Here is a 20,030-nt window from a genome sequence, read left to right as displayed (position 1 = left end):
AAAACATCTTCAATTAAATTGTGGTTGTAGTCGAAGTACTTAGCTTAGCTTCATCAAATCGATACTTTAGTAAATCGCTCACCTTGAACGCAATTGGACAAAAGGCAGTTTTTAATTGTTTTTTTTTATATCTTTAGCCTCAATTTTATTGTGTAAACATTCCAAGTTTCGATTAAATTTAATTATTTAAATACCGATTTCATGTGACATAATCGATTCAGAAGCCCTCCTGAATTCCTGGCCCGGAAGTGCAGTTCGAGGAAGTGTCTTTTACACATCAGCCCCGTGAGAACAGGCTAGCCAATACTAATTACATTCCTTAGGCAGTGCTGACAACCCCAACACCCTGCTTCAGTCAAACACACATGTGATATTAATTGTATAATGATCCGTGAAATTTATTCAAATAGTAAATTAATATTTTAACAAAAAAAATAACGTTAATGGAAGGTATTTTTTAATAACAAAATCCAAAACCGTGACAAATACATAAATATATATTTCTATTTTATTTTCTACATTTATGCCGCCCCCTCCCAAGCTAATATAAGATTGTAAAACTTGTTTCTTCCGTCCCTAATATTCAAATTAAAAAATAAAAATAATAATAAAAACAAAGTTCTATCTGGTAATAAATGGAAACTTAAAAAATCTCTCTAGTAAATATAATAAAAATGCAAAATGGCTAGGTGTGTGTGTGTGTGTGTTTAAAAGAAGAGATTATTTTTTGTTTTTAATTTAACACAAATTTAGTTTTATAACCCAAGTATTTTGTAGATATTCCAAGTTTGCCAACCTAAACAACTTTGTTATATAAATATTATTTGTATTGCGTCATTTAATTTGCATATGTGTACATGCAGTAATATAGCCGTATCGGATTGATGGTGCTCTGTCGTCACCATCTCTTCCATATCTTGTGTGAGTAACAGAGATATAGAATATGAGTATGCCAAAGCTAAGAACTTTATCGATACATATCGATACCAAAAGTTACATATTACACGTCTATCTAAAACTATTTCCATTTATTAACTAATTACAACTAATTGTCATGAAAATATGTTGGAATATAAGAAACTGCGGATACTTGACACTTTACACATACACAAATGCATACATATATATGTGTAGAAGCCGGAAAGGTTGCTAATACATAGTTTGGGTTTCCATTCGTTTTCCACTTTATATCTTACTCATATATCCCATTTCCTTAAAACTAATTTTTAAAATTTGAAGTCCCCCTAAAAATATTTCTAAAAATTTCTTACAAAGTAGTCAACGATAACAATAGCTCCACTTAGATCCATCGCAACAATGTAGTTAAAACTTGCTCTTCCAGGTTAACTGTTCTTCTACTACTCTCTTTTTCTCTGGCTGATTTGGATTGTTTTTGGTCAAAACTAGACGCGCTAAAAACAGGGCAGGTTAGTGACATCAGCAAATTAAATATCGAATAAGAAGAAAAGCTTTTTTTTGGGGGGGGGGAAATGGAAAAATAATATAAAAAAGTATGAGTCATAAATTCTAAGTTTAAAGCGACAGACAGACAGACAGACTGGATGGCGAAGTGGGGGGCCCTCACCCCTTCTGGGAGGAGGAAACAAGGTGAAAACTTTGTGAGGTATATGTAGCTCTGAATTATTGCCAAGTAAACCCGAGCGTTCCTTTTTTTTTTTTGTCATCCAGGTTCCTTTACTGGCGGCTGGTTAGCCTGGGAACTGCCGGCTCGCCAGAACGCCACACGAACAGTAGGGGCAAACAAACAATCTAGGTTTGACTCTGGATATGCAGCCAAGTCCGAAGGGCTCCCCCTTTATCACTGCTAGGGGGAAAAAAGTGGTATATCTGAGGTCCACGACCAAGTGGTTATGGCTTGCACATTTCAACCAACGGCCATTGCAATCCAACTGGAGGGGGCCGTGGGCGTGGTCGACTTGAAGGTTATATTTTCTGATTGGTCATTCCAACCGCCCATATTTTTGACACCTCCCTAACTGCATTCTGGTTGGTCAATTATTTAACACTAACAATTTTGTAGAAAAAAATAGTTTAGATTTTTTTACTAAATTCCCCCCCCCCGGAGGTATTTGATAAATTATCTGATTATGCAATAAAAATTTTGCATGAAAATTGCTGTCTAAAAAGTGTTAATATCTATTGTTATATCTTAGTTATGGTCAAGAGGAAAAGATAATTAGGGGTAGTTTTGCAAGATTTTGGCGAAAAAAGAGGAAAAATACAAATTTGCTTAGATGTGGGTCTCTGAAGCAGTAAGTCCGCCATTGTGAGAGTAATATGGCGGATTTCCTTTTAATGGAAACTAATGGCCCCAACATTATTGGATGTTGTAGGTTGGATAATATCCAATCAGAGGAATCATAAACGATTCGGATGGTGACCTTGTAGGGCAACACCTTATTAAATGCTTCACCCCAGCTGTTTGACGGAGATTTTTAATCGGATCTTCTTTCGAAACATTGATCCGATCTTTAATCTAGGAAGGGCTAGTTTTTGCTTTTAAAAACAGGATTTCTGCATTACCAGCTGAACAAGGTAGAGGTCTCTATGGACCGTATGCTAGTGCAGCATGGTCTCGAGATCTGTTCTAGAATTCCGAAACTGTCGTCTTGCTCTCAAATTTGGGGGGGGGGGAACGCCAATAAGCATTCGAAAGAAACGTGACGATCTAAAAACACTAGCTAAATCGTGGAGAGAACTACTATAACTATTTCTTTCGTAAGCGGGAACAATGAACTGATATTAAGCCATTTAAAAAGAAATGAATTCCTAAAAGCAATCGTACAAACAAAACAAAATTAAAATTCACAATAACAAACAATCTTGCCAACTTAAAAGTAAAAAGCAAGTTGGGGAAAAACTAGTGAAATAAATTAATGCAAAAGAAGGCAATAAACAGAAGAATTTATCATAATGTATGCAAATTGTGATGAGATAGAGGTCGGCCAAGGTAATCCGGCATTCTGGGAGCCCTCCCACAGCATCCTCAAATTCTCTCTCCTCTCTCTCACACACACACATAGGCACATTAATAACAAAAATATTCTTCAGTAAACGTGTTACTTTTCTTAAAATAATATTAACCACTTGAGGTTGGCAGCAATGCAAACACCATATTGTACAGTGTGATATTACGTCACACATTCACTCTAGTATCCAGAACAGAATAGTTCAGACTAAACTTTACTTTCGGTAGCCGAAAATATTGTCTTAAATTTTTCGATATGGAATTTCCACCAAATTATCCATCTTTAGTCTGAAAAGTGATTCTAGGAAACAGTCAGTTAATTTGATTGGATTGTAATCGTTAGATTGCGATATGATACCTGGACTTGAGACCTGGCGAATAAACCCTGGACTTTGCAAGAAAAGATGCTTCACTAAACTAGGACCTAGGTTGGCACAATAAGCTGTCATGCCTTGCGAACTGAACCGTCCAAACATAACCGTAATCTAAGAATGTGGTTAAATGTGATTGGCTGGTATTAGACAGGAACTTTAATAACGAACGTCATTAGGGAAGGGATTAGCTATGTGGTTAGCATACTGGACTCCCACGCGGAGGTCCCGGGTTCGAATCCAGCAGCTGACCCTTAGATTTTCTCTTCCTAGGAGCTTCTTACAGCTCACTGCCCGGTGATGGACAGTGTTGTCTGTAACGAGAGAACACTGTCCGGAGGCCGGCAGTGCACTGAAAAAAGCTCCGGGCGCCAATAACCTTAGATGTTGACGCGCCTTAAATCATATATTAAAATTAACGAACGTCATATGGGGAAGTAGAATCAATATTTCTTAAGAATGGCTTGGTGTCCCTGCGGCTATCCCCAGCTTAACCAGACAATTGCGGATATAGTTGATGAGTGCAACTACAAGCATTTGGATTAGCGAACCCACAAGAAAAACGACAGCTCATCTTCTCAGATACACAGGACTTCATTCCATGCAAAAATACTGGCACTCAAGGGAGTCACAAAACTTCTTTTAGAGCGCAATAAATCTGAATTTACAGCCTCTCCTCTTCCTTAACATCTTCCCCACAAGTTCCCCATTGTATCAGCTGTAAAATATCTGTTTAATTATTTATATTTAAATCAGCTGGCAGCTAGCGGAGCTATCCAGTAGCAGAAACTTGTAAGACGATAGCTTACAAAATGGAAATGAGATTAAGACATAAATTTTTGAAAGTTTGGAGTCCAGATCTGAATTAAGAAGGTTCGTCTATCAAACAGGAATTCAATTCCAGAAGCTGACTCTGAATAAAATGATTAGCGCAGCAAATCGAACTGATTAACATATCTTTCAGTGAATAAAAGAGAGATAGAGCTAAAGTTGAATATATAAATAATCGATTTAATGGTTGATTAGTGTTTAGATCGGCTTCGATAGATCGAGGCCTGCACTCAGCACTTCTGCGCGCGCGCACTAGTCCAGCATCTTCCCATTTATTTTGATTACTCGAACTAATCTTCCTGTTCGGAGTTCTGGAACTATCCTCAATCAGACATACTATTCCTAGAACAAGTCAAGCATCCTTTTGAGGTCGCTATCAGAAGGGACGGGACACTGTGCAGAACCACCAGTGGCCAAGGGGACGAAACCTCCTCCACCCGTTCCGTTTCTTTAGAGGAATGCCTGCTTTAGGCACACAGGACTTCTAAACTTTTGCACATCGATCTGGAGCCAAACTATGGGTCCTCCTGAAGAGTTTCAGTTCCTGTATGAAGCTACAGTGAAGAGAATAATCACTGAGATTATACACTACTTAGTAGTTATAGATATTGAAAATTGGTGTTTAAAAAAATTAAAAGTGAACTTGCATAACATTGAAGTCATCCATTCTTTTTTAGAAGTTGTTGAAGTGTGAGTCGTGTGAGGCGTTGCAAAATATTCATTATGTTAGCAGCCACTGGTGTCTTAATTTATACTAAAACTTTAAAGGCGGCAATTAAGGTCAAAGAAGCAGGTTAATTTAGCAGATTGTTTATGATAAACTTAGTAATGATTTAGCCTTCAGTGGAGCAATCTGGCCAACCTTTTACCTCTTTCAAAAAAAAAAAAAAAACTTCTCAACACTTAGCTATTAAATTATCGCTGAATGGCAACACTGACATCAAACATGCAACACTCGAAACCCCCTTCTACCAGTAATTTTGATTACAGTTCATAAACCAGGAGGGTGGGCCTAATATTTTAACAAGAACCCCCACAATTATCCCCAGTTCGTGGGGCAATTTACCAGCGGAGGTAGAATATTTCATCGCCAGCTTGAGACGTGTATTGGCCGCTTATAATCTTCCCAATATGTTATTTATTTCCTGTTTAACGTGATTCTAAAGTAAAAGGTTAAAAAAAGAACGCGACCAAGAATAATAACGCCACGCTGCGGTTTAATTATACTTCACGCAACACTAAATTATTCATTGATTACCTGTTAATTAATTTTTGATTGATTTGTGTGCTCGATTAATTTTCACGCAGAGCGTTTAGTCAATGCCGGCCGATTGATAATAATCGATTGTTTGTCCTCGGCCATTCAAAAAACCTTGCAACGAACTCAATCTCGTTCTACAATCACTGCGGTTGTTGCGATTGTTATCATCAATTAAAATGCTTCCAGCATTGAATGTGGCCTTTGCTGAAAATTCGGCTACTTTAACTAATCATTGGGTTCCTCGTAAACATCAAATAAAAGGACCGTACACCATACTGAAATTAAAGTCTATTTGAGCAACGGTTCCTTCGTCTTCAAAGCGCGACGCTACAACTCCTAGCTAACCTCCTCAAGCAATAACACCATCTACTGACAGAACGAGGGTACGAGCAGAACTAGCCCGTCAATAGATTTCGCTCCACCTTTAATAAGGACCAAGATTGTTCTTTACGAATTAATGCAGTTTTAAAATCAAATATTGGTCCCATTTGTATATAAATTATTGAAAGAAAATCGATGTAGCCACTTCCGAACTAGCACTTTCCCAGAGAGCATAAAGAAAATATAAAGTTAGCATATTCTATGATCTTCCGTTTGTTGCAATAAAGGATTCATTCTCACATTCATAAACTCTGACTGAACGCCAAAACGTGATTTCTGGTGGAAACTAAATCTCGAACATTTTATTGCAATCTACTCTTAGATTAAAAGTTCAAGTTTATAGGCAGAGGCGCGTCATGCAATTAGTTGAATAAGAAAATGCATTTCTGATAATGGGCTAATCGAAGTGCATATAAGTGCAGTATTATCGGCTCCAAGTGATAGCGCAAGTGAGTACCGGATGTTGGAAGACAGTGGACACAAGCATCGCACTGATAGGAGCTCTAGCCTAGTTATAGTGGCGTGTTTGCATTGCTGTTCTCCTGATCATCGCACTATAATGCCCCCTCCCTCAACACTCTGACGTGTGAAGTCCACTATCAATCTGCACACACACACACACACACACAAACTGCAGCGGCGTCGTCGTCGTCCATTCATCCCCAGTTGTATGGTTGTTGTCATTGAGTGTTTGCAACTCTCACTGGAACCATCACCATTAACAAAACAGACAATTAATATTGCGTCAACACAAGGCCGCCGGCCGCTACTTCCCCTACTTGAACACAAGGGGAGCTAGGAGTCCTCACGACTCTCAAGACACCTCAAGACAGTGCAGCTTACACCGCAACTACAAGTTTCTTTTGGGGCCCCGAGCGCGTAAAACGTGGCTTCAGCGAATTGTGCGTGGGGTCAGCATTAAATAAAAAAAACAAGGCAATTCTTAGAAAATCGATTCTTGCTACGATGAAACCCGACAAGAACAGCCTACCGGAAGTGTCACAATCCTGTTTAGATTTTCACTGTTTTTCTTCCCTTTTATTTTCACGATAACGTCTCCATCAAACTTTCATTCGCCCTTGCTCCTGCTTTTCATAGCTCCTGTAAGCTTAACTTCCTCTTTTAACCTTTTCACTAGGATATTAGCTCTTAAACTGTTATCAGAAAGGGTTTAGGGTAGGCTTCCTCGTAAGGTGAATTATCCCATTAATTCTGCGATTCGTACAGCACGTTCTACTACTGGATTAATGAGAGAATAATTAAACTAAATTAAACACAGTCCTTGCTAGAAGAAGCTAGATATGTAATTAGGAATACAATAAATAATTGAAGGATTAGTATGGCAGTATAATTATTGCAATAAATTTGCAAAAGAATTTAAATTTGTCATGAGTAAGGCTGGTCTGGGACTTGAAGGTCACAGCCCGTCTTTACTAGGCCGCGCCGAAACAATGTACAGCGGGGAGAGAGAGGGGTGGAGTTGAGGAATTTAACAATAGAGCACGCTCCTAGACCCACACATACTCTGGCAGGAGTCCTCGTCTAGACGATAACTTGCTGGCTGTCTGCTGTGCATTTACCATCGCCATTACTCATTACTTTAGCAACGGCTGTCAATTGCTAATAAATCGTCCAAATCTCTGACGGCTGTTAACTCTTCTTCCGCTCGGTTTCACTTCCTTATCTCGCCCTGTACGACGAGTCGAGTGCGTTCTCGATTTTTGAGGACCCCTGATTAAGTAGGGCCCATCTCTCATCGATTTGCTGAATCATCTGATTTCTTTGATAATTTGTAAATATTCTTTCTCTGCCCATGTCCGAATTAGAATAGAGTGTAGCCAAAGGTAATCCTCGGATAGACTAAACAATCGCCACACTTCTAAGAAAATGTTAAACCAAAGACAACCACAGTTAACACTATCCCTAGTTAATTAGAGAAGATAACAAACTAGCAAGATCGTGTTCCAATGCACCAGCAGTAGCAATTATTTGCAACTGCAGACAGACAGGAAGTGTGCGGTATAAATCAGATAGCAGAGCCAGATCAGCTGACTGGCGCTATCTTAATGTCTGCCATAGTGATCTTCTTCCAGGAAATGGCGCTGGATAAGTTCCGAGAACGACCCACCTCTCATTCAAGATAGTCTGAACTATTCTTATGAATGAATGCAAAAAAATAAAAATAAAAAACGCATTCTCATTCACTGTTCTATTGTTCGAACTCATGGTGACGCTGATGCTGGAGTACCACCCCTACTCTTAATTTATTTCTTAATCTTGTAGATCGTAAAGGCAGCGGCTTATTAAGTCTAATCCTTCACGATCTTTCTAAGATCTATTGTAAGTTTAGAAAGGCGAGGAAAAAATACTCCAGGCTACGTAAGTTATCAACAAAGATGTAACACGTATGTTGAATGTATCACCGGAAATAAATATTAAAATGATGTCATTTAGTTTTAATTCAAAAATATTAAAACATGTTCATTATTTTTGGTGACTGATTCATAGCTTCAATAGGATGAAAAAAATAACTGCCAATTTTAGTCATATTTTGAATTTTTATTATTATTAAGCCAAGCTTTCGACCTAGGGACTAGATAATTTTCAGGTTTAAATTGTTAAACAACATGTACGCCAATTTACTACAAAATACTTGTGACAGTTGGCAACACTGACTTCCTCACAACCAAAAACACATAAAAAATCGATCACACTCCAGTCAATGAGCTGACCAAGACAGAGAAGACATAAAAACCCCTTTAATGATGTAAAAATATTATATTGTAAATTAGGTAAATATTTTTTGTAAATTATTTTACATTATACATATTCATTTTATTATAATTTTTGTTACCACACTGTAAAATATGTTGCACAGCCCTGAAGATGGACCTAGTCCCTAGGTCAGAAAGCTCGGCATAATAAAAATATATCATGACTGAAATGGCAGTTATTTTTTCATCCTTTTAAAAAAATGTGGTTACGCAGCAAATAGTGCCACAAATATTTTGGCGTAAAAAACATGGAAAGCTCGAACAGCTGGTGAATAGCGGAAATGAGAGGCTTTAGTCTTGCATCTTTAAATGGATTGCTAAACGGTTGGCAGTTCAAAAATTATCAACAAAACTCTAGTTTGGGATCATCAGTGCATCATCCGTTTAGCACTGGGTAACCGACTGATTACTGTGATTAATAAGTGGCGCAATTAATTGATTGCAGTTTTTCAGAGAGCAGTCGGTATTGCAGTTAACTAGGAATAGCCGAATGTAAATGCACAATGCACACTGTACCTGTTTTTGCGCAGATATTTCTCACTTCAGACTCTTAAATTGCTGACTACAGACACTGAAGCACATAGTTGCGTGCCGAACGATCGATGCACTTGCAATTCACTCGTCGCTTCTAAGAAATGTGCATTTGCTAATGCATTTCTTAACTTTTACTCTTTTAATTCAACGAATAACTTGGTTAATTTGAGCTGAGTGTATAAGCCAACATTGCAGGAAGTATTGCGAGCTTGCCAATTGTTTACTAAATGGAGTTTTCACCGGAAATAGTTCACTTTGAATTTAAAGAAAACAGGAAACAAAAAAATTGTTTTTCCTTTAAATTTTGCACAAAAAGGTTGAAAAGTTCCTAGAATTTGGGAAACTGATTTATACAAAATGGCCGCCATTGGTGAGTATTCGTAACAACTAAATACCAAAATGGCTCTTACAAAACTTTTAAAGTTGGTACTCCTGTTTGGTACGACAAGGGTAGATGACAATAAGATTTTACGCAGAATCAAAAAAGTATCAAAATCTATGGGACCGATTTTCCAGTTTTTTGAGACTGTTTTGCCCCAAAATGATTCCAGAGATTCTCAAAATACGTCACTAATTAGTTAATTAACAATTTATAACTTTTACAGTAAATAAAATCCACTAAGAGGAATCGGATTGAGGGCACATCAGAGACAGTTAGACTCTGGTCTTCCGCCATAAATATTACTCTTAAAAAGTCAAATATAAAACCACAATTTTAAATTTAAATTTAAATACTTTCAGAAAGTACAATTTAAAAGAATCAAGCCCATCTTTTTCAGAGTATTTAGCGTGCAAGGTAAGAAAACTGTGGGTACATTCACAGCAAATCGTGGCGCCACGGTAGCCGAGCGGGTTAGAGACGAGACCTGTAAAGCTAATATGTATTTTGGTTAGTGGGTTCGATTCCCGGTCTCTAGGCTTTGGATTTTTATTTAATGGTCAACATGAGAAATTTATAGTAAAGTATGTTTGCTAGTCGCCTCCGTCCACGACACCTAATTGACAGTTGGACGTAAAGCTCGCCTGAAAAAATAGGCAATTGCTTTACTTTTTTACTTTTTTTATTCAAAGCACACTTCATTTCTTAGGAACAATGAACATTTTAAACGTTTATCAAAAACGTTTTCATGGGAATATATTGATTAGGGATACGAATTAGTAGAATTAGTACAGTGAGGTCGTGAGAATTTCTCACCGGAATCGAAAATTGATTCAGGTTTCTTGTTAATGGATACAATTATAGAACAATATAAACAGTAGGGTTGTCGAATTTCGTCAAGTAATCGATAAAACATATTGAAGGTCGACAAATCGATTGTATTCATTAAAAATGTAAGAATAAAGTTATTTAGATTATTAACTTCCTTTTTTTCTTGGTTCTCTCTTTTCTTTTCCGGAAATGATCTCGATGTGGGATGCACTGTGACATAATTGCTTAAACTTCTGAGGAAGCAAGACGAAATTTAGCATTTAGATGGCACTGATTAAAATAATCGCCATAACCGCAAAAGTGAAAGCCTGTGTTACTCTTTTTCACCATCGACATTCTTTATCGATTTTTTTTTTCTTTTTTGTGGAGTGTAATTAAAATATGAGAGGTTTTTGAGAAAAAAGTGCCGGCATCAAACAATTGTTAATATTTCATGTAGACAATCAAATTAAGATATCGATGTTCCTTCTGTTTTCTAAACCAATATCCAACTTTCTAATAATATGTATTATTAATTTTGTCTGGTATTTATTTTAAAGGAATGTAGATAAAAAGACATATGTTCTATACCAATAGTTTTATCTATAAAGCAGATTATTTGTATCCACATCAGAGTTTAATTTAATTAAAACGTCCCTTAGTTTTATTTACGTTTATTAACATAACGATATCTGTTCGAACTTATTGACAAAGTAAAAAATGAATAAATTATGTACTTTTAAAAAAAAGAAGAAGAAGATATATATATATATATCAATTCTATTCCAATGCCACTTACATTATTATATATCAAACTTTCTCTTAAGAGTTTATGTGTACAGGTTGGTAAGACTGCATTTTGTGATTAAGAGGACCATCTGTCCGGTCAGCCAAATTTTTAAGGACGAACATTTATTGCAGTTCTGCGTAGGAAGATCGATCAACAGAAGGCGAATTTGCAGGAGTGTTCTGGTAAAGTAAAGCGAAACTTTTGCTACAACGAGTACGCTAGCTTCAGGGCACTTACTGCGTCCATGGAAATGGGTTCAAATTTACTAATCTGGGTTCGAGACTATCCAAAAAAAAAAAAAAAACTGCCGAAAAGTGGCATAATAGTGGATTGAAAGAAACATTGAATCAAATTAAAGAAGTCGCTACAACTTCCGGTTGCTTCAAGCAGCACGCCCTGGCGGCGATCTTACACAGGATGGATCTTCTACTAGTAAACAAAGTTAAAAAATAAAACATTAAAAAGAGAAGAGATAGTGGAGAATGGCGGGACGAAAAAAAGACGAGCCGATAAATAGGAGATTAGAGGGTAATGTAATGTGGATATTATTATAGATTACTTGATTGAGGAGGCCGTGTCTTAATGAGCCGGTGGCGCTCTAATGAGAGCGAATACCTATAATTTCTAGCATTCACGGCCTCCCTAATCAGTGTGCATCACCACAACTTCCTTCTGACTACTACTAGAGAGCTCTCTGTTAGCGTGGCTGCGTACTAATAGCAATTAGAGTGCCTATCTCTTCGGACTAAGTATCACTTAGCAACCGCAGCATCCCATCACATCAAACTGGACCATTACAGTTCTCTCATTACAGGCCACACTTCTCTGACCTCTGTCCGGCCGGCTATGCATTCGTGCTGAACTAACTAAACCTTGCCAGTGATACCACATCCTCTAAATGTTCTTACTTCTGTAAGGTTTGTAGCCGCGTTTAAATTTAGAAATGTTTCGAGAAATTTGAGAGAGGGGCCAATTTAAGATGTCAACTTTCAGCTACAAGTTGTTGTCTGTTTTTTTTTTTAGATATTTTACTTAAAATGCACATTCACACCGCTGCTGTTCATTCTTTTTGGTGACTGATTCATAGTTTCAATAGGATGAAAAAATAATTGCCATTTCAGTCGTTATACATTTATTCTGCCGAGCTTTCGGACATAGGGACTAGGTCATCTTCAGGGCTGTGGAACATGTTTACAGATAGTTAACAATGATTCTATTAAAATAATAATATAATATATGTATAATGTAATGAAATTTATAAAAATTATTTACCTAGTTTACAAAGAAATATTTTTACATGACAGGGTTGGTGGATCTTCTGTCTTGGTTGTTCATGGACTGAGTGTGATCGGTCTGTGTGTGATATGTGTTAGGTTGTGTGGAAGTCAGTGTTGCCAATTGTCAAGTATTTTGTAGTCAGTTTGCGTATATGTTGTTTAAATTGTTCGTGTCTGTTTTGAAATTTAAACTGTTTTCTGTCTTAGATATGTATATCATTTCTACATTCACACCTATAGTTCCCTTTTTCTAATAACTTCAGGATTAGGGAGATGTTAAAGCTGATGCAAACTGATGATGTAAAAACGAGCCGACTTGCAACAGTTTTACAATGATAAGCACTCCGGTCTGGTACAGTTCTAATCAAGAACAGAGACAATCAGTTTCTTATAGCCACGATGGCCTTCAGTGTGTGAGTAATAAATTCCAATTATTGGTCCAGACAAAAAAGATAGACTCGTATGTGTATCAATCAAATGGGAAGGCCGAACACATGAAATATTATAAAAATAAATATGACAAATAAATAAATAAGAATCTGGAGAACAAATAAAGATGATAATAAAGGAGAAGCGAGAAGTGAGTGTTGCATAAACATTGAACAACAATCGACTGAGTAGAGGAGAGAGCGTGGCCAGTGTTGCTCAAACATCGCCGTGTTTAGTGCTGTTGTTGTTATTGTGGTAGCAGAGATATTGAGATGTCAGACTCAAGTACCTTGCTACAACGTCCGTCCATCTACTTCTTTCTCACTGTCTCCTACTTGCGGAAGTAAGGAAGCATTAAGGAGGGAAATTTTCGAAATTAAATGTAGTTTACACCGGTTTTGAAAAGAATACTCAAAAACCAAATCATGAGAATTTCGTATTCAGTTGTTTATTTGGAGCAAATTCTTGGTCGTCATTGAAGCAGGTTTTCCCAATTTTCATTTAGATTTTCTAGAACATATCTGGTACGATTTTCCTCTACCTGAATACTTAACACTTAAGTTTAAAACGGTTTCACAGGGATTTCATCTTTAAGGGGTTTCAAAGGGCTATGGAGGTTCCTGTGGGACAACTTTAAGCGCACCACTTCAGTACCGTAGCCTAAACAATGTAAAATTACTGCTAGAATTTCAAGTCGGAAGGAAATCGGTGCACAGGAAAAGCGACATTACAGAGGAAGTTGAGTAAAATGAGTGCTCGAGGTGTATCTTCCGTAAGTAAGCTTCCGTTTTAGAGAGCAATGAACCCACTTGCAGACGAGCTGCATTAGTTATAAATTCCATAACCCAGGAAATGCCCAGAAAGTTTATGGTGGAAACACAGTTTTAAGTTAAATTCTCAACACCAAACTGACTAATGAAGCTCTAATGATGGTCGCAAGTACGAAACCTGTCAGGGACACAAAAAGCGAGCTGCGACGGTTAAAGTAAAGGAAATTTAACGTTCTGTATGGACACCATTCAGTTGGCTCACTTCTCTGATTGGTGGCTAGGCTGGGCTACATTTACTACCCATTCAGTACGCGAGCTAAAGCAATGCACAATAAATAAAATATTTTTCCCTTGAAAACGGAAGTAGCAACAATTTCCAGTGCTCAGCGGGATGGAATTAAGAAATGAAATCTTTCCTTTAACTACGTAATCTCAAAAACATGGCGCAGCCTTTATAATAATAAAGTACTATAACTGATTTTTGGAAATAATGTCTGTTACACGTGACCAGAATATCTCTCAACTTAAAGTTGACACCATAAATCGATAGGTAATATCGAAGTGTGAACACGTAGGAGAAATCGAAACCAAGTTTGGTTAAAGATTACCCATAAATAAAAACAAACCAAATAAATATAGTTATTATTAAAAAAAGGCCAGAAAGTATGTTTAAACTATAATAGTTTTCGAATAGTTGGTAAGAAAAAAAAACTGTAACGTAATCGTAAAGTTAGTAAGATATAGGATCTGGGAGATTCGGTACGTTCGGAGACAATAATAACTTGGAGAGGGGGCGCTAGTTTACGAGCCAGTCCATAATATCTATAGATTATTGTAGTTCTTTATTCCATTCGGTTGGCTATCTATGGCTTAGCGTCGTATTTATTAGTTATCTAGGAGGCAGTGTGTAGGTAATTGAGAGATTAACCTTGTGATTGGTTTGGCCTTTTCGGACTTCCTGCTCCCTTCCCTTCTCTTGCAAGTTTGAGGAAGTACACTGCCAACGAGATAAATTGAGGCCGAATTTAGAGGCCCTTAAAGTCAGAGTTCCTGATTAGCATTTCGTCTAAAAATTAAAGTCACCGGAAGCCTAAATATTTGTACACCGCACTTTGATCTATTCGTGACTTTTCAGATGTCAGTTGTTCCTGTAATAGACGCAAATTCGCAGGGGCATCTAACACTAAAAAATTGATTTCGATTTTTAGAGATTTCTAATCTGTGGTGAAAACTGTGAGTAAAAAATACTCACACGACTGCACTCACTGCAATTTGGAATTTCGAACTTAAGGCACATTTTATTAAAATTATAGAGTTTATTAAACTGTTTTAAAGAGAATTGCAACAGCTGTTTTCCAGAGAATCTTAAAAAGAAATTAATTCAGTAAAGTGACACTTCTGTTCGGTTGATTTCCTCCAAAAGCTTAATGGCAGGTTCGATGGCGGCACCTAAAACAGATATGAATTAATCTTGAATATTCCAAGCGCCACGATAGCCGAGCGGTTAAGAGATTGGACCCGCAAAGCTAAGATGTATTGTTGGTTAGTGGGTTCGATTCCCGGTCTCTAGCCCTTGAATTTTATTTAATGCTTAATGTGAGAAATTTAGTAGTAAAGTATGTTAGGCGGTTATAGGCTAGACCCACAATGCTAAGATGTATTATTGGTTAGTGGATTCGATTCCCGTGGTCTAGGCCTTGGATTTTATTTAATGCTTAATATGAGAAATTTAGTAGTAAAGTATGTTTACTAGTCACCTCCGTCCACGACACCTAATTGGTAGTTGGACGTTAAGCCCCGCCTGAAGAAATAGGCAATTACTTTAGTTTACTTCTTGAATATTTCTTTGAGGGAAGGGATTAGCTATGAGGTTAGCATACTGGACTCCCACGCGGAGGTCCCGGGTTCGAATCCAGCAGCTGACCCTTAGATTTTCTCTTCCTAGGAGCTTCTTACAGCTCACTGTCCGGTGATGGACAGTGTTGTCTGTAACGAGAGAACACTGTCCGGAGGCCGGCAGTGCACTGGAAAAAGCTCCGTGCGCTAATGACCTCAGCTGTTGATGCGCCAAAAAAAAAAAAAAAAAAAAAAAAAAAAAATTTCTTTTCCAGTTTTGTTGTTTTTGTTCTTTAACCCTTCCTGGACTTAGGGGAGCTCAGAAGGATTAGCAGGCGGAAATCTGAGCGCAGTAGTGGCTCCCTCCTAGTCAGAGAAGGAATGAAGTTCAGTTTGGGTAAACTGAATCTGCAATAATTTTTGCATTTAAAAAACATTTTTCAAAATCGCGATAATAACATTAGACAAAACTGAATTCAAAAGGATTTCCCCAAACTATAAGTGAAACTAAGATAAGATTTTTATAGCCGTGGTAAAAAGTGTTTTGTTATCGTCTGCAGCAGACAAATAGACCATAATGAGTGCAAGTATGGTAAAGCAAAGCGATCTCTCATTGTTCGCCAGATAAAACACATCTGATTGCAATTCTAATAAACTATCACGAAATTCCAGCAAATTTGTGTACCGTTCTCATAGACAAACAAACTCCGCGAAAAAGAAAAACAAACTTAGTGTTGCAGTTTGTAGGAATGATTGTTTTGTTTCTGCTTTATCGTGGTTGGGCATGTTTGTGCAGGCAATTTACATATCTCGACAGGAATCCCACCTTTATGGCTTGTTCGCTCTTTATTTATTTATTTATTTTTTTAAATACCTTTCAATCAAGCAACGACCTTGGCGAGTCTGTGGTTACCACTTCGTAACATCTTTGACACCTAGCGTTTCCTTCAGTCATCACATCAGTTTCTTCAGATTAAGAAAATGGTTATCCTGGCCACGAATCTTTATGATTTCTTTTTTTTCCGTTCCGCAAAATCTTCGTTGACCCATAAAGATTAGCCATTGTCTTGGCTCCAGAGAAGATAGTGCAGATGGGAAGCAGATGAAAGTAGACTCTTCAAAGTTCGGGAAAGACTTAACGGAAATCTTCAACAACGGCAATGGAGCACTATTTAAGGAACGTCTCCTAATAACAGCGTACTCTCAATTGTTACAGAATCCGGCACAAGATCCTGCAGCATCCAGACTAAGAAAATCACGAAGAAACTTCTCCCACTTTCTGTTACTGAAATGGTGACGTTATAACATACACGAACTGGGATAGCTTACACGTTCTGCCCAACATTTATAACCGGGTACTGACGGTCACTAACTTTACCTCGTCTCCAACTCGAACCAACTTATCTCTGTTGTCGAAGAGAAAGTCCAACACTTAGATTCGTCAGAAGGAAGTATCTCCTTAGGGAACCGCGTGATGACCAAACTTAGTCTCCTAGAAGGTAGCTTAATGAGAGCGATCTCGCAGTATCTATGGCAACCCACAACAAACACAACCGAAAGATTGTGAAGCTTCATTGAAATGTCATAATTACAAGTTGATGAAATGGGTGAAAAGTCAAGTATAGATCTTCAGTTGATTGATTGTCTTTACTAATACGGTACAGTATTCTATCAATCTAGATAACCGTATGCGTACCTTCCTTGATACCAAGTAAGGTTAATGGTAGGGAATATAATAAATTATTAGGGATGTTAAGATTTATAGTAGAAAAATAAATATTTTGAAAAGTATAGTGACCAAATAAATGTAACGAAATTGTGTCGTCTTTAAAGACTACTAAATGTATTCAGCAGGTAACGTTACGTGTTCGTGGCCAATAGATCAATGTAAGGAGCTTACCTGTATTTACAGGTTCTGCCCTACGATGGTGTGTGTAGAGATGAGGGGTGGTGGGGGAGATCTAGTAAACATGTCCAGAGTGTAATTGAGTTAGTTCTTAGTTAGACCGCCAGGGAGCCAGTGTGGTCAGTCTGTAGGACGGAATGCGGCACACTTCTACGTATCATACCCCGTACTGAACAACGGACAGACAGCCACTACTTTGCGTTTACACCATTTCATTTTAATTATAAATTAATAAATAAAACTATTATTGAGAAAGTTTCAACAAAAAACTGAAAAATCGATTCATGTTGCTTCTGGTCGACTGATTTTGACCGGAGGTTACTGTTGACAGGAGACGTAAACAAAGCGGAAATCCACTTTTCTGATTCTCAGGAGATCTCGAAACGAATATTTCCAGTATCGAAATCTACAGAACCTGGAGGATTCCAGTAGGTTCTTATTTTTCCCCAAGGATTTATAGAAATTGAAAAGAACGAATTCCAGTGGTGAACGTAAGCAATTAATTTTTTAAAGAGCTCTCAATTAATTATTGAATAAAGTGACTGGCTGAGTGTTGGTGAGTAAGTTCGGTGTTTACGGCCCACGTGAACCGGTTCGCTCTATATCTGACATATATATATATATATATATCTTAATTTGAAGAGTGTTATTAATATATTATATTTCTTTGCAAGTGTGTGTGTGTGTAGATTTCTTTTTGGAGCTCTGTGGGCCGAGCTGCTGATCAATATGCGAGGCGTCGTCTCCAATTTCAATTTGTATATAACGCCCCCATAGCTCTTAGTATTTTCATTTAAAATGACCGAAGAAAAGTAGGCTTCCCTCTCCTCGGGCCTGGCTGATGGATCGACAGACACTAAATTAACTGGCGACTGTAATTAAAGCAGCAGAGTGTACTCTAAGCCCCAGTGAACAGGTGTCCGTCCGGCTTAACGTCCGATGACCTCCCACACTGCAAATTGTAACGGAAGTAAGGCTTGGATTAAGATTTTTAGATCATAAATGTGAACATCGCAGATTCACTTCTAGATTGGCTGATCTTCTGGTTTGATAATTCTGTTATCGCTTCCAAAAAGCCCTTCAAAAGTAACCTTTATTTAATATTAATAATGTTATTTTTAGAAGGTACTTAACGATTTTGAAGCCGTAATGTTGGTCGACTTTCCAGGAAGAAGTCTGGAGCCACGAGACTTTCTAGTAAGGTCCCATACGGCCAAAAAATATACAGGAGGAGGCAGAAAGATAACTTGAGGAACATCGTCTCGCAAGTCCACAGAAATAAATTTACCAGACTTGCCACTGGAGATACCTCAACTTGAAGGAAGTTCTGCATCTCTTGGTGAAACTGTTGATGGCGAAGACTCTTTGGCAAAGCCAATGAGGATGTTGCATGATGAAAACTAATTGGAGTTTTCTTCTTCCTCTTCAGAAAACTTATTCAAAATTTTTTAGATTACCAAGAAATGAAAAAAATCAATCAAGGAGTTGGAATGTTGTAACCACACCTACCCTGCGAACGAACTGGTAATATTGAGCCGAACGGCAAACGCTCAAAGAGCACACATTCAACTCAAATATACACTCAAAGAGCACACATTCAACTCAAATATATACTCATACGAAACGTGATTGAACGAATAGATGAGTTAGGGTATGGTTCAGACCAAATAGAGTTCAACCGACGAGACGTCAAAAAAATTTAGTGATTCCAGCACACGGGCTCAGTTTCAAGAACAGACACGGTTTCAAACTTTGGGTAACCTTTTCTTTATAAAAAGATAAAACAGTTGCAAAAGCTAGAGCTTTTTTTTTAAAAAAAAATCTTGAACTCTACATATTTGGAAGAATTTCTCATCAGCAATAATTTGACTTTTTTTCTGTAATTTAAATTTTTTTGTAATATATCTAATAATAACAATAAGAGAAAGTAACGAATCGATTTAGAATCGAGAAATCGAAGGACAGAAGTAGTAAACCGCCCTTCAACACCATCACGGAGGGCAATTTAAAAAGGGAATAATAAATCATAGGCGTGAGGATAAATATTTAAAAGGTTCATTCCCTTCTCCAGTCTATGAAGACATGAAGTTTGTTCTGATTATCTATGGCGACATCAAACTGGGGAGTAGTTCACTGGTTTTCTTGGCTCCAGTAAACAAAGAAAGATGGCGGCTAATATTTACTATTATCATTAAAGGTCGTGATCATTTTTTAGTTGTAACCAAAAAATAACTTTCCTCTGAGATGGCCTACAAAGTACTGAAATTCAATTAAAACAAAAAACTTAAAAGATTTAAAGAGTGGAAGACTCACATGGATGGTATTTCTTTAGGAAGGAGCCCTCATGTCTGTAAGTTTGGCCGTGCGGAGGAATGGCGCTGAGTGTGAGCATCTTCAGCAGAAGGGGAGCGACATTCACTGGGAAGTGGGAACCGCTTTGGATCATATCTCATAGTTCGCAGTTCAGGCAGTCGACCCTGGCTGCTGGCAGGACATCGCACCCAGCTTCTCCCACACAGGACAACACAAAAACAAAATTATAATAAATTAAAATTAAGATATAGCAACCAAAAAATAAGATTAAAGAAAGGAAATTGAAAATTGACTGCGTATTAACTGCTCGTTTATCTAAAGAATCTCTTCAGTTAGGGAAATTCTAGAGGGAATCAATTTTCCACCGTTTTCCCTTACA

At 37.5% G+C, this 20,030-nt stretch overlaps 1 protein-coding gene across 2 annotated transcripts in view; it reads right to left on the bottom strand.

The window, feature by feature from the left end:
* The window catches only part of LOC141462110 (uncharacterized), a 119,692-nt gene that overhangs the window by 81,223 nt on the left and 18,439 nt on the right, over positions 1-20,030 (bottom strand). The window contains exon 1 of one of the 2 annotated variants that reach the window (XM_074143698.1): positions 19,652-19,788. The exons of the other annotated variant lie outside the window; for it this stretch is intronic. Coding sequence (XP_073999799.1) covers positions 19,652-19,653 — 2 coding nt within the window. The 5' untranslated portion in view covers positions 19,654-19,788. Of the gene's footprint in view, positions 1-19,651; positions 19,789-20,030 lie in introns of those variants that run through there. 2 annotated transcript variants of the gene reach the window in all.

The sequence above is a fragment of the Rhodnius prolixus genome, unplaced genomic scaffold (genome assembly GCF_049639745.1).
Source record: "Rhodnius prolixus isolate KJV_2025 unplaced genomic scaffold, Rpr scaffold_18, whole genome shotgun sequence".
NCBI lineage: Eukaryota > Metazoa > Arthropoda > Insecta > Hemiptera > Reduviidae > Rhodnius > Rhodnius prolixus.
The sequence above is the reverse complement of the archived record's forward strand: the minus strand, read 5'-3'. Positions and strand labels throughout refer to the sequence as shown.